This window comes from Synchiropus splendidus, chromosome 11 (assembly GCF_027744825.2).
Source record: "Synchiropus splendidus isolate RoL2022-P1 chromosome 11, RoL_Sspl_1.0, whole genome shotgun sequence".
Classification (NCBI taxonomy): domain Eukaryota; kingdom Metazoa; phylum Chordata; class Actinopteri; order Syngnathiformes; family Callionymidae; genus Synchiropus; species Synchiropus splendidus.
In genome coordinates, this window is record NC_071344.1 from 4,055,767 (window position 1) to 4,070,083 (window position 14,317).

Consider the following 14,317-nt stretch of genomic DNA (forward strand, 5'->3'; position numbering starts at 1 on the left):
ATGTCATTAATACTTTGCTCAATAACTTTCTTCACATTATGACTTCCTGACCACATAGTCACTTCTCCCAGCTAGCCATCACTGAGAAATAAAGAAGGAAGTGGTCTGGAGTGAATGGTTGCTTAGTAACAGTGTCAGGCCCTGGAAGCTGAGGGGAAGCCATCGAGTCATTGTGGGAAAATAAAACACAGTGATCGACAAACATGACAGTAAGCAGGTTACGTGGCAGGTGGGAGACGTCACACGGCACTTTCGACGACATCGATTTCCAAATATGTGTCACATGAAAGTTAAGGATTGGCCCCGTTATGTTTGCAGTGATTCGCTGTCATGTCAACATTGTCGCTTCAGGACTGAGCAATGAATGGGACACTCAGAATCAAGAAGTTTGCCGCGGGATCCTGAAGTTTTTGGACCGGGTTATAATTGCTGAACTCACAAAATTCAAATAATAAACTCAATCTATTCCAATCTTGGTTTACAAATGACGTGAGGTTTTATTGCAGTCAGTTGTTCAAGTTCAAACATTTTACATCAGACAGTGCCATCTGGTGGCCTCTGGTAGTCAGGACACTGTTTCATGAAATCCCATTTTCCCATCACAAAATCCAGCTTGTTCACAGACACCATGTTCCTTCCCTGTATTTTTTTCCTGATCATCTTCCATAGCTTTGCAGCTTACGTTTCACATGATAATATGAAGTGTGGTTAGCACATGCTCCTTTGCTGTGGGCCCATTCTGAAAGCTCAATGTTGAAATGGCTTGTTTCAATAGTTTTTGGGATATAAAACCTCCATTGATCCTCCACTGCATTGCCATCTATGGCTGCTATATGAAGATTAGATTAGGTGCCAGGCCTGGAGCTGATGAATAGGCTGTTTGTGCGTGAAATAACATGCGTGTCATGTGACCCCACACATCTTTCTCATGTTAAAGCCTGACAATTACAAGGTTGCAAAATATTTTTGTGCCCAGATAGTGTCTGATGTACTCAACCAAATTGTTGAGTGTTTCTTGTGAGTGTGAATTTAGGCATCTCAAACACGCAACCGGAACAGCTTCAAAATAAAATAAAATGAAATTTAATCTCTTAAAATGCTCACCCTGTGTAAAAACAAACATATACTGAGGTTGTTCTTTAGCCTCCTCTGTGTATTTGCATAAGTCTGTTTGAAGGATGTTGTTACGGAACAACTTCATGTATCTCAAATATTCTCTGGAACAAGTAGGTTCAAAGTGGTGCTTATTTTGATAACATTTAAGTGCACATTGTTATATATAATATCTTACAAGATATTATTTCAGTAGTATTTGAAGCAGTGAAGTGTGTATAAATGTCTCTTTGAACATGCATTAATTCAATCCTGTTATAAATAAACACCAAAACTGTTAATGGTGTTCAGGAAATGTTTAAGCCACTTTTGTTTAAAATGTATACATTATTTTGTTTTTACTGCACCACAATTACATCATAACTCAATTACATCATAAGTGATGATATTTTAATGTTGAGCTGTGGAGCAGCTGATCACACACTTCATAATCAAACTGAGCATAAAATTCAAGTTAAAAATGAATATAATGTTGATGTTGAGATGAATTCAGGCATGTCGACTCACTGTGAAAAGAGTCTCTTGTGGATGCTGAGAAGGATTTATATAGGGAAAATGCCCAGTTTTTAAATGTGTCGATTTTGGAGTGACTATTGGTTGATGTTTTGTGATGTATAATCACTCTATTGTTTATTGGGGGTATGACACTCATGCAGCAGTATAAAATACATGATTTCCTTCAGTGAGATCCACCACTTCCTTAATTTCAGGTGAGCTTTATTGGCTTGAGTTAGTTCTCTTTGTTCAAAGTTCAATTAAGGTGAGCGCCTCCTTGTTTATGTCTTCTGGACTGCAGTCATCCTCTACGGTCAGTCACGCACGGCTCAACCGATCTAGTTCCTGGAACTAAAATTGGCTTCACCTTTTTGTCATTGACGGAATTAACTCCTAATGTGAAAACAATCTGTAATACTGTACATCACATGTTCTAACACGTACTTTAGCTTGAACATTAAAATCCAAACCTGGAAATAAGAAATGACTGGACCTACCTTAAACCCTTTTTATGTTTCTGTATCCACTATTGGAGAAAGACCACGGTCCTGAAGTGTCTCAGATTGCGCCTTGTTTGTCTCTTTCTCTGCCTGTGTGTGTATGTGTGCGAGCTTGAGAGAGAAGAGAGCTTCAGTAACTCACAGCTCTCTCTCTCTCGCACACTCTCTCTCTCTCCCCCCTCCCTCCCTCTTGTGTTCTCTGTCTTCCACATTCCTCTTGTCTGTTATTATTTTCCTCCTCTAGCTCTTTGTAATAATTTGCTTTTGACTGCTTTAATTGCTTATCTGCTCAATAAATATTATCTTTTAAACATTCATGCGCCTACAGCTGCTATAAAGAGTCAGATTAGTCTTATTTGGATCTAAATTTTTTATGCCGAGTCACATGCTTCCACCCAGTACCATATATATGTATCTCAATAATTGAAGCGGCCGTATAGCTTTAAAGTTGTATGGTTGCCGTGCAGTTCAGTGAGAATCGACTGCAGTTGCACACTCAGTGACCTGTGTTCACGGGGGATTTCTGAATCTGTCTTCCTATTTCTGGTAGGACGTTTGCTCTTCGTTTGCATATATCTTTCATGCGTCTTTTTCAAGGGGTGTGGTTTCTCTTTCATTTCCTATGTCAATTCATCTTTTGAACGCTGCAGGCGAGCGCCCATAAGTCATCGGTGGTCCTTGTTTCATATCTTTTGTCTTTTCATTATGAGTTTTTGTCTTTGCCCCGTGTTTTTAGCATTCGCGGTCATTTCCTTTCAGTTCCTGAATGAAATCTCTTGATCCTCTTTCAACTTAGTGAGAGTGTTGAGGAGTCTGGTGCCTCATTTTTAGCCTCTAACAAGGGTGTCCCTTTATCTTTAGCTAATTATCACTTTTCATTGTGATTTTCTTACAGACACAAAGGCTGTTGTGACAGACACATCACAGCCACCGAGACACTGAGTAATCTGTCACTGAGATGAATAGACATTGCATCTTTCTTTCTAATGATTTTGTCTGTGCGCCATTCCTGTACATTTAATGATAAATATGTTGTGATAAAAATATGGCAGATGACAGCCTAATCTTGGGGTGCTCTTGGTTTAGCAATGATGTGAGGTTTCATTGCATTAGTTGTTCAAACATTATACAGCAGACAGTGCCATCTGGTGGTCTGTGAAAATCCGGACACTGTTTTATGAAACCCCATCTATTTTTCAGTACTGTATCATTAAACCTCATCCACCAATCACTACAAACCGTGTAATTATGCGATGATAACTGTCAAAAATTTACGCTTCAACGTCGCAGGTGATTCATTGTGTTCTATCGAGCGGAGAGAAAGCCAGTTCAGCAGCATCAGTTATTGCCAGGATGCCTCTCTCCCTTAAGATTTTCATTCTGGCAATGTGATATGTATTGCAAAACTATTGCCATATGATATGTTGTGATATTGTTAGTCCAGCAATTTATTGCTATATTTGTGAGAGCCATTATTTTAAGGCAAACTAATTAACATGATGCAATTCATTGTTACAAACACAGTGCAGTTTGGCCTTCTGCTATATTTAAGCGCAAATTGGACAACGTTATTATATGTGTGTTTATGGTCCTTGGAATATTCTTTGTTGTGATGCAATCGTTGTACAATGTAACTTCAAAAGGCAGCTTCAATTTCGAGTTTTCTGAGCTACAGAGGATGCAAACCTGTATACTTTTATCCACTGTTATTTTGGTTGAAGGAGTAGGTAACTTCATTATAAGTTCAATAGTCAGTGAATGATGATTTGTGTCTTTGCCTTTCAGATTGTACGACCTACTTTGTGTGTAACTTGATCGGTTGGAGAACCTGAAGAGGAACTTGTGATGAGGAGTTCCTGTACCTGGTTCCTGGTGTCAACAGTGGTAAGAAGCAGGAAGAAAACTTTGTTGCGTCCAGCTTGATGGAACACCAGAAGGCACTTCAACTCATCTGAAGGCCGTAGCAGATCTCACGCTGCTCTGCTACCTGCATTTCAGTATCAGCAACAGTAATGAGTTCATCTTTTTTGTTGTAGAAGGCCATCGAGTTGAGGAGAGGGGAAGTGAGGATTCGATAAATAAACATGAATTCAAGCTGTTTTTGCGGCTGCTTTTCTGTCTGATGCAACATTTCATGAATAGAGGAGGTGGCAATACATGTTGAGCGGAAGATGATGTACAAGTGAACACCGCATTCGTGGAGCTATTTTAAAAATCCATTTTCGAAAAAATCCAAACAGCACAGAAGTGATCTCCACAATGTGCACATTTGCTGGCCTCCACCTTGTTCTAGCCACTTCCTCTTAACCGTCTGAAGGCAGGAAGAGAGGAGAGACAGAAGAGGAAGAGAGATGAAAGGGGAGGGCTGATTCAGTGCATTTGTTTCTAACAAAACGTCATTATTCAAGGCATTTAAACAGAGACTATGAAAGGAATATAAAACAAAGGATAGATTTAACAAGTCGCTTGCCATCATGGTGTCTTGGAAGAGGACGACTCTCGAGCGGTTTGGTGTCGGTAGGTTGGAGTTTATCTGTTTATTTACAGACAAAATAATTACTTTGCTCTTCTGCTGCTTCTAGGTACCATAAAAAGTCATAGTTACGACCAAGAATTTAGATGCTTATGTAATGCCGCATTTTTGAATGTAAGCAGCTGCAGTGGAAGACAAATGCTGCCACTCATGCAGCAAACCAGCCACAAAAATATCTAGTATAAACCGAGATTTTGGAGCATTTGCTTTCATATATTTGTTCCTTTAGTTGCGCATATTAATTGTGAGCCTAACTTGAGGTTATCCAAAACTTGGTCCATTCATTCATTGATCGTACTAAAATATGTTTATTGCTGCCAACAGTAATAGTGAGGTGATGATGTACTACACTATTAGGCGTTGTAATAATCTTAAAAATTGAATGTATTTCTGGTCCATGCGACAACACAGGAAATAAAGAAGACAGAAGGAAGTTACATGTGGAGAGTTCAACACGTTAGAAAGGCAAATATATTGATGTGGGCATGTGGGTTTACTGGTGATTACTTAAAAATGTTTAAATCACTTTCTGAAGAAATTAGAATTTAGATTTCCATATCTTGCCGCGACAGTTTGGCTGCTGTGTGATGAGACATTTCCGCTGCGTGTACAATCTGCAGTCTCCAAAAAATGTGCTTCGACAGAAAGTGTGTGAAAGTAAAAATGTCTTTTATTAGGCCCCCAAATGTGTGTTAAACCACTTTCTGCCATGAAAGTGCTGCGTATGAATAAACACTATGGGTCTATATTTTAAACAGTCGTCTTGCTAGTGTCTGAGTCTAAACATGTGGCTGAAATATAATGACCATAATTCTGAAATTTGTATCATTAATTATGTATTTTGTTATTATTTAGATCATATTGTTATGGAATAGAATTAATATTGTTAGAACAATTTGTAAAGGACATAAATCTAAAACACGTTAATCTATCTAAAAATCGCAACTGAAAACAAGTGGTATTTATACATTTTTTGTATTCACTATGTTAAAGAAACTTGTAATTTCACGCCGGCCATCATTTTAATGTGTGAAAATGATGTGTGAAAATGAGGCAGCTGAACTTAGATTGAGCTATGAAGTGTGTTCCATGCATAAGCCACCAGTAGTTAGTGGTTTCTGGTGTATTAAACTTTGTCTCCAGCCAAGTGGAGTTTTGCTGGCCAGGGGGAGAAGCAGCTTTCTCTGGAGATTGGAGAGACGGTTTATATTCAAGAAGCTTGTGATGGTAAGTTATCTACATCCTTATCAGACTGTTACAGTGACACGATCATTTGAGGAAGTTGTTAAATACTGGAGGACACCGTTTCTTGTGTAAATGTATAAATTACATAAACATGAATTAATGCACAAATGAATTGAATAAAATAAAAATATATTTATATTTTGGCATGGGCATTGAAGAACTTTGACTTCCACCCCTCTATTTGCGCCGTCACATGACAAATCTACCCAAAGTATCAAGACAACATGAGTGACGAAATACTGAGCATTGTGTTCATTCAATTTTGGTAGACAGTTGATAACATTTTTACATCTCTGTCATGGCATTCAGGGTGGTACAAAGGGTACCTGGCAAGGAACAAGGCGCTGCAGGTATCTTATTCATCCGTCTCTTTTTACTTCAACAAATATTAAGTCAACGATGACATGCTTTTATTATTACCTTCATGACAAGTTCAGTTATACTCTGTTTACTTGTCCCTCTTCCGATTCCAGGGTGTGTTTCCTGCCAGTTTCATACACCTGAAGGAGGTTGTTGTTGAACACCGAGGGTAAGACACCTTTAGACTCTTCAAGACTTTTATGGTTCTGCTGAATTCCACTCCTGTGTTTGAAGAAATGAGGAGGTGGTGCTGTCTGCTGAGATGCCTCTGGTCAAGGAGGTGACCACCACTCTGAGGGAGTGGGGGAGCATATGGAAGCAGCTCTTTGTGGTATGAGACAAATAAAAAAGGTGTAATAGAATGTAGATCATCCGCTGTATTTCCTCTCTGAAGGCCAATAAAGAGGCACGTGTGAAGCAGGTCGAGGGGCTGATGTGGGAGCTGATTGAGTGGCGCTCACAGCTTCTCTCTGGAACTCTCCCCTGTGATGAATTTAAGGAGCTTAAGCAGAAAGTCACCTCCAAAATCGATTATGGAAACAAGTAAGTTGTCAGTAAGGTTACTGTCCATCACCAGCTTTGAGGATTAGAATAGAATCAGAAAAGCAAAACACTTTTAAATAGCCCCATTAAGCATAAGAGGCCTCTCCACAGGCAAGGGCTTGTTTTATCACTATTGAACATTGGTAGTATTAAAACACATCAGATTTTGTTCGTGGCATGTTTCCTTGAAGCGATCATCTATCAATACACATATCCTGTACTTCAAATATCTTCACTCCCTCCATGTTTTTCTCACTTCGCATCTGTCCCCTGCAGAATCCTGGAGTTGGACCAAGTGGTTCGAGATCCAGCTGGAAACATCTTGGACCCAGAACAGGCCAGTGTCATTAGCCTCTTCCGAGCGCATGAGAAAGCCACCGCCAAAATCAAGGAACGCATTCGGGAGGATCAGGTGAGAGGACCCCAAGAACCACATTTCTTTCTAAAGCTGCCCTCAATCGTTAGGTTTTCGTGGTGGTTTTGACTATTTAATTGGTCAACTTTGTTGGCAATTATCTTGTTTGCAGTCCAACATTCAGACCGATCACAGCGGGATTTCTGCACGCATCCAGTCCTCTCCAACACACAGCCTCTACGTCTTCGTCAGGAACTTTGTGTGTCGCATTCAGGAAGACACTGAGCTCTTCATGTCCCTTTATGACCCCTCAAAACAAGCCATCATCAGGTATGCGTCGCATAAGCAAACACGGTCGTATTAAAATCAGAAAATACCTTTTGTGACGACACGTGGCACCACATTACGCAAGGACAACATTTGTTTTGAGATTAAGAAATATAAAGGTAACATGCTGTTCATCCTGGACTTCGATACTTTGGTGTTGCTGAGAAAAGGGTGATCAAAGTGGCTTATTAGCAGCACAACACAGTTAATAGACAGCCGTTATTATTGCCTTACTCATGGGCGCCATGAAAGCTTTACATCCCACTGCATACATTATTAATTCATATTCTACCTCTGGGGTTTAAGATTTCTTTTATGGGCACAAGGCTGGTTGAGCAGGTCTGCATAATATGACCCAATTAGAAGCGTGAAAGGTCCAAAATAAGAACTTGGAAAAAATAATTACCAGTGCTGCAGACATTGACTGGCATAACTGCAGAGCTGCTCACAGCGCTAATGCGAAGCCCTGCCACTCACTGTTCAATTGGGCATATCAATATCTTTTCAGGGAGTGTGAATATGGATCTTCCACTGTACCCGCTACATGACACGTTTGTGAACCATACAACATTCCCTCCCGAGTTCAGAGAATATAACAAAAACTGTGGCTCTCTGTGTTTTATTAGACCAGCAAGCAGAATGAGCATTTTCTTTCATTTAATTTAATTCATTTCCTAAAGATCAAATGGAAATCCCGGGGGGAAAAGTTGTATACATTATTGGACATTCAATGACTTATTTTTCATCCTAATTCCAGCGAGAATTATTTGGTGCGTTGGGGCGGCAAGAGTGTTCCCTTCGACATTGAAACATTCAACAATTTGAAAGTTGTCTTTACGGTAAGTGACCACACGGGGGCAATATTGCACAATGTATATATATTTATACTTTATATTTTATATTTTAATGTTTCCACCAGTATTTGCAGTGAAAAAAAGTTACATTTGAAGATTTTCAATTGCAACTTTTCGTCTCATAATTTCTTCATAAAGTCACCATTTTCCTCTGTTCTTGGTCCTTGGCTATTGTTTTCACTCGCCCCTGGCTGTGTCTAACAGGACTTGGGAAACAAGGACCTGAGCCGGGAGAAGATTTATTTGATCTGTCAGATCGTTCGAGTGGGCAGGATGGATCTGAAGGAGACAAACAAAAAATGCACTCAGGGTCTGAGGAGGCCCTTTGGGGTGGCAGGTATGATTCCGGTTTGCTGGTCTCTCATCTTTGTTACATAGATTACCACTGTTGATCTTTGAAAATGAGTCACTCCATAAGATCATGATGTTCTCCTCATCTTGGAATTATTAACCATGACCTGTTTCATTTGGTTTGACAGTGATGGACATCAGCGATATCATTAAGGGGAAGACTGAATGCGACGAAGAGAAGCAGTATTTCATTCCCTTCTTCCCGTACGTCTTTTTTTTTGTATTTGTTATCCTTTCATCTGAGATCTTTTGTTTCATTTTTCATTCAGTTTTAAATTTACATGGTTGATTTCTGCTTTTCTGCATTAGATTTCAAATGCATCTAAAAAGGAAAGGGTCCATAGATTTGAAAGACACTGAGCAGCAAACCTCAAAGTGGACAGTGTAGACGGGAAAATGATCCTAATCTCTTATCTCGAGGGTTTGTTACTGTTAAAAAATCTGGCAGTCCTCCTAATAAAACCCCTGGAACCATTAAATGAAAAGTGAAACTAACTCATCCCTGTTGGGAGGAGAGACTTGAGGCTGCAGACTCCTGAAATATTTAAGATTTTTGATCATTTTCTGCTGTGCTTTAAGATCTTTCCTTCCATGAACTGCTGATTTTGTGCGGATATTGTGGAGGATCAGAGCCAGGAGAGTGCAGAGCGAGATATCCTTCGTCGCCAGATGTTTACACAGCCAACCCACGGCATACTCAAGCTCCACAACGTCATGTCTCGTCTTGTATCGAAGTTGGCATGGGCTTTAATCTTCAAAAGCTCACTCTTCTCCAATAAACTTCTATTCAGTCTTGCTCACATTAGATTTTGGAAACAACCTGCTTAAAATGGTTCTCAAGACCAGCGGAGTCCCAACGTTGTTTAACTCAATTTCAATTGAATTCTTTGCACGAAACCAGCAAAAAGTCAAACCTACAAAGAACAAAACTGTTTGCCTTGTCAGTCATGCTCATTTCAGTTAAAGTACAGAATACACAGTACTGGCACACTAAAACCAACGTTCTCCTCCATGACGTTCCTCTGTAAACAAGGCTCCATTTGTGTATTTAATGAGTCAGCAGTTTTAGTTTCCAGAGATTAGGTACGACGTGAATCCACTCTTCTGTAGGTCATTGAATCACATTTTTTTTAGTCTTGATCAGAACATATCCTGACTGAATTATTTTAAACAAATATTTGTTCTTTGTATATCAGGTTACAAGTAATATTATAATTATTATACTCTAATAATATTATATTATTGTATATTATAATAATATTCAAACCAAAATATGTTGGCATGTTCTATGTTGACAGCCCCAATATCCCTCCATCAGTCCCACCCTTTTTTTTTTCTTGATGGCCACATTTAGTGAAAAGGGAATCAAAATGTAAATAGCAAATGAAATGTTTTTTGAAACACCTCTGAACCATCTGAAAAACGAAGCTGTCGTTGCAATAGATATTTCATCAGATTAATATGAGTTTTCATTTGAGCAACACAGTTTTAAAGTGTAAAACACATGAACAGAAACATTACACCGCCATCATACACCATTTAGAACTTTGATGTAAATCTTCATCTTCAGAGTTCAGGAATTAGCAGCTGAACTTTAGGGCATTTCCATTTGTACTTTACACACCAGTGGTTGACTGTGCTCATCGGCCACGTCATATATTTAATGGAAGCTCCTGCAGACCGTATGAAATCTGATCTAGAGGCACAAATGGTTGGGGTTGCGGACATGCACGCCTGTGACAGCTGCCCTATGTGTGCAGGGATACACAGACAGTGTTTATTTGAACTTCCAAAACATAAAGACAAGGCTCAGTGTCGTGTGTGTTTACAACGTCAAAGTGATACATCTGTCACTGGTTTGTTTGCCACCATTCATGGCACGTGTGTATTGTCTGAAAAAAGGTACCTTCTTTTACATCAAGGTGAGTAATGTGAGCATGCTGTGAATTAATCAGAAATGTTTGTGTTGTTTTGCCTCAGGGTTGTAGCCGAGAATGATTTCCTCCACACCTTGCTGAACAAAGTAACAGCCTTTCGAGGAGACAGTGGGGGCCAAGGTACTGTGTGGGCTTTCATATCTGCAGCCGCCCCAGCTGCTCTCTTCCCACCTTAGTTGTTTGTGGCCAGATAAAATGGTCCTATCAATGCCTCTCCTCGTCTTCTCCTTGTTCTGGGGGCAATCGTAAAAAACATAATCCTGATGGATTGTAAGCATCCTCCAGCGAATGTTTTATATGTCTTGCCCTTTACTTCACCCGCGCCACACTCCACTCTGTGCCCACTCGTCTCTGAAGTTGCCTCTGACAGCCCCTACAAGTGATACTGTCTTGTAGCCCAGCAAGTAGCCCCGCAACACTGACTGCTCTGTCAGTTCATGTAGCTTTTATCTCAACCTTGAAGGCACAGGGCATAACCTCGATATAAAAGAATCACCTGAACACACAGATATGATGGGAGCAGCGGCGGCTTTATGCTCTCAACTTTAATAGTCTCTTATCTTGAAGTTCTGACACAAGAACAGGTTAGTCTGTTGCTTCTTGTTTGAACCCTCAGTCATATAAGTCATGCAAATTGATTGAAATTGAACTGTGGAAGAGCATAAATAAAATCACCCTAAGACTCCTTCAATAAAATTGTCACTATTGTAGTCGAATGAAACAGTGTTGAAGGGTCAAAGGTGTTTCATGATGCAGTGTCCTGTTTTTCAGAGGCCACCAGATGGCACTCTTTGGACCGCCTGTCATTTCAATATAAAGATTGCCATCTAGTGGCCTCTTTCATTCACCCCTGAAATAATACTTTCGTGATACCTCATCCTCCCATCACCAGCACTGGTTAATATGAGAAGCAATCGATTCATTTCATAATTGTAATTGCTTTAGTGAAAACATCTCAAGTAGTTTGACCTTCCCAGCAGCATATGAACAAGATTTTTCCTTTATGAAGTTAAATTGATTTTCAGTAAAAGAATCATCTACTGCTACGGAAATTTTCAACACTGAAATGGATATAAGTGCGTATATAGATGCATGCAAGTAGTTTTTTGAGGTGAAAATAATTCCTATATTTCTGGAATAATAGTTCATAATAATTGCTTAAACCCCTGGCAGGATATTTTTCATTTACTGTGTGTAGTTACTTTCTAAAAAATCAATACAAATTCCAAATGTCAAACCAGAAAAGCAAGCCACACTGTGTACTTTTAATAACAAAATTATATACATTAAAAAAATATCCTTACATAACAGTGATTAAAACTGAGTGACGTGCATTGTGTCTAGTAACGTTGGACCAATGTTGTTTTCTGCAGCGCTAACAAGGGTATCCTGTCACCGTTTTAAGACGTCTCTGTGACACAACAGGTTAGAGGAGCCTTTTCTTCCTTGCATGAGGAGGAGTGGGAGGGGCTGTGACGGGGCTTGTCAGTCGGGCAACCATTCTCAGAAGAACTCAAGAAAATATTATTATGTTTTTTTTTTATTTAATTTTTTAATTTTAAAGACTTTTAGACCGACAAAACAGTGAAATAAAGCTGCATCAAAAAAGGCACTTTTTTAAAATTCATATCCTCACATCTACGACTGTGTTCTTAATTTAATGCATGACAACCTTTACATGGATTATTTAAAACTGTCTTGCAGGTGTGTGGGTGACCATGAAGGCTCTTGTCGGGGATATAGTTCAGATTCGGAAGGAGTATCCACATCTGGTGGACCGCAGCACCGTTGTTGCCCGGAAGCTTGGCTTCCCTGAAATCATAATGCCAGGAGACGTGAGAAACGACATCTACCTGACCCTGCAGGGCGGCGACTTCGACAAGTACAACAAGACCACGCAGAAGAACGTGGAGGTCATCATGTGGGTCTGTGACGAAGATGGCAAGGTCGTACAGGTCCGAGAGCTGAGAGCACGTCACACTGATGTCGTCAGTGTGTGTTTAAAACATTCATTGTGGATTCACTGAATGCTGCATTGTTACATCCGCGAGTTATCGCCTGTCTCCTCCTTAGAACTCCATCTGTCTGGGAGCGGGGGATAAGCCGGTCGGTGAATACAGATCTGTCATCTACTACCAAATCAAACAGCCCCGCTGGATGGAGACGTTTAAGGTGTGTGCCTTTCTCTGCACAGTGGTGACAATGTGTTGCCATGTTGAACCTCATTCACTTTAGTGATTAGGACATCCTTTTAGGAACACAGTCTGCTTAATGATGCTCTGCACATTTCCAAATGATTACAATTAACTTGAAGCATCCTCCAGGTGGCTGTCCCTCTGGAAGAGATGCACAGAATTCATTTACGCTTCATGTTCAGGCATCGCTCTTCCCAGGAGTGTGAGTATGACAGTCTATATTTATCCTGCCACAGCCTGTCTGGTTCCTAACCTTTTTGTGAAGTCCAATGTGACATGAAGCAATTAATCCGGCAAGTCACAACAAATACCTTTTTACTTTTGCTGGGTTCTCAATCGTTTAAGGCGTGAAATGCATCCAACAATAGGGTGATTTTCCACGGGAGCTAGACATAAACGACCCATCAGTTTACTTCCTCTTATCTGTATTCACATCAGAGGCTGCACCTGAAATAAAGAGCCCCAGACTTGCTTCTCCTCTGAGCAGGTTTCTATTCCAACCAAGAGAGATAATGTCTATACATTGTCCCTGCGATGTACTGGCGACCTGTCCAGGGTGCATTGCTGCCTCTCACCCACTGTCCGCTGGCATAGGCTCCAGCACTCCCCGCAACCCTAAACAGGATGTGTGTATGTACTGTATGTATGTGTCCTATATATGGACCGGGGTTTCCTCTCCGCCTTACATGTCCAGGTGGCACCAACCAACTTGTCATGATGCAGAGGAGCTGCAGTTTGTCTCCACCTGATGGTCACGCAAGTCCTGTCATACTGTGGAGGGAACACATTTTAGCCTCTTGTGACAGAGATTGTTTGTGAACATTGGAACGTAGATCAACAATCTATCTGTCGATCCCTCCGTAAATAAGATCCTGTATACTGTAAGCTCAGGCCTTGACTGGATATTCCAACTGACAATAATAGCTCCGTTAGTCAGACTTGTTAACATAATGTACGTAATGTTACAATAAAAAATGTAAAAAAAACAGAATAGGGTATTGAATTATTGTTCACATTTCTTTTTATTCTCTTTGATTTGCAGCTAAGGATAAGAGCGAAAAGAACTTTGCCATGGCCTTTGTACGACTGATGAAAGATGATGGGACGGTTCTGCAAGATGGGCTTCATGACCTTGTGGTCTTCAAGGTTAGGAATGGAAGTGTTTGCAAACGTACCAACTATATAGAGTATAACAGCTGCGTCCTTTAATGTCACTCTTCTCTCATGGACATATATTTGGAACGGAAGTTGGTGCTTGTAACCAAACACCAAATAACTGCCCTCCTGAAACTGATAAATCAAACCGCACATCTGGTGGGCGGTCGCAAGGACTACAATAGTGACAAAATGTATTGAATGGAAACATTGATCATTCCTCCAGGAATGAAAATCTTCATGCTGCTCGGATATGTCAGAAAGTTTGTCAGCTGAAAACAGGGAATTGCTGAGCCGAAACAATCTTGAAAAATGAACTTATCGCAAGTGTTGAGGGAGGATTGTGGCCACCTC

The 14,317-nt window shown here is 40.2% G+C and overlaps 1 protein-coding gene across 1 annotated transcript in view; it reads left to right on the forward strand.

The window, feature by feature from the left end:
* LOC128767692 (dedicator of cytokinesis protein 2-like) overlaps nucleotides 1–14,317 on the forward strand; it is a 102,962-nt gene that overhangs the window by 19,352 nt on the left and 69,293 nt on the right. The window contains exons 2-17 of the mRNA XM_053879913.1: nucleotides 3,894–4,625; nucleotides 5,785–5,868; nucleotides 6,196–6,236; nucleotides 6,360–6,415; nucleotides 6,481–6,577; nucleotides 6,641–6,789; nucleotides 7,066–7,201; nucleotides 7,317–7,474; nucleotides 8,229–8,310; nucleotides 8,530–8,662; nucleotides 8,805–8,880; nucleotides 10,657–10,733; nucleotides 12,318–12,568; nucleotides 12,687–12,785; nucleotides 12,938–13,010; nucleotides 13,851–13,954. Of these exons, the coding sequence (XP_053735888.1) occupies nucleotides 4,583–4,625; nucleotides 5,785–5,868; nucleotides 6,196–6,236; nucleotides 6,360–6,415; nucleotides 6,481–6,577; nucleotides 6,641–6,789; nucleotides 7,066–7,201; nucleotides 7,317–7,474; nucleotides 8,229–8,310; nucleotides 8,530–8,662; nucleotides 8,805–8,880; nucleotides 10,657–10,733; nucleotides 12,318–12,568; nucleotides 12,687–12,785; nucleotides 12,938–13,010; nucleotides 13,851–13,954 (1,659 nt within the window). The 5' untranslated portion in view covers nucleotides 3,894–4,582. The remainder of the gene's footprint in view (nucleotides 1–3,893; nucleotides 4,626–5,784; nucleotides 5,869–6,195; nucleotides 6,237–6,359; nucleotides 6,416–6,480; nucleotides 6,578–6,640; nucleotides 6,790–7,065; nucleotides 7,202–7,316; nucleotides 7,475–8,228; nucleotides 8,311–8,529; nucleotides 8,663–8,804; nucleotides 8,881–10,656; nucleotides 10,734–12,317; nucleotides 12,569–12,686; nucleotides 12,786–12,937; nucleotides 13,011–13,850; nucleotides 13,955–14,317) is intronic.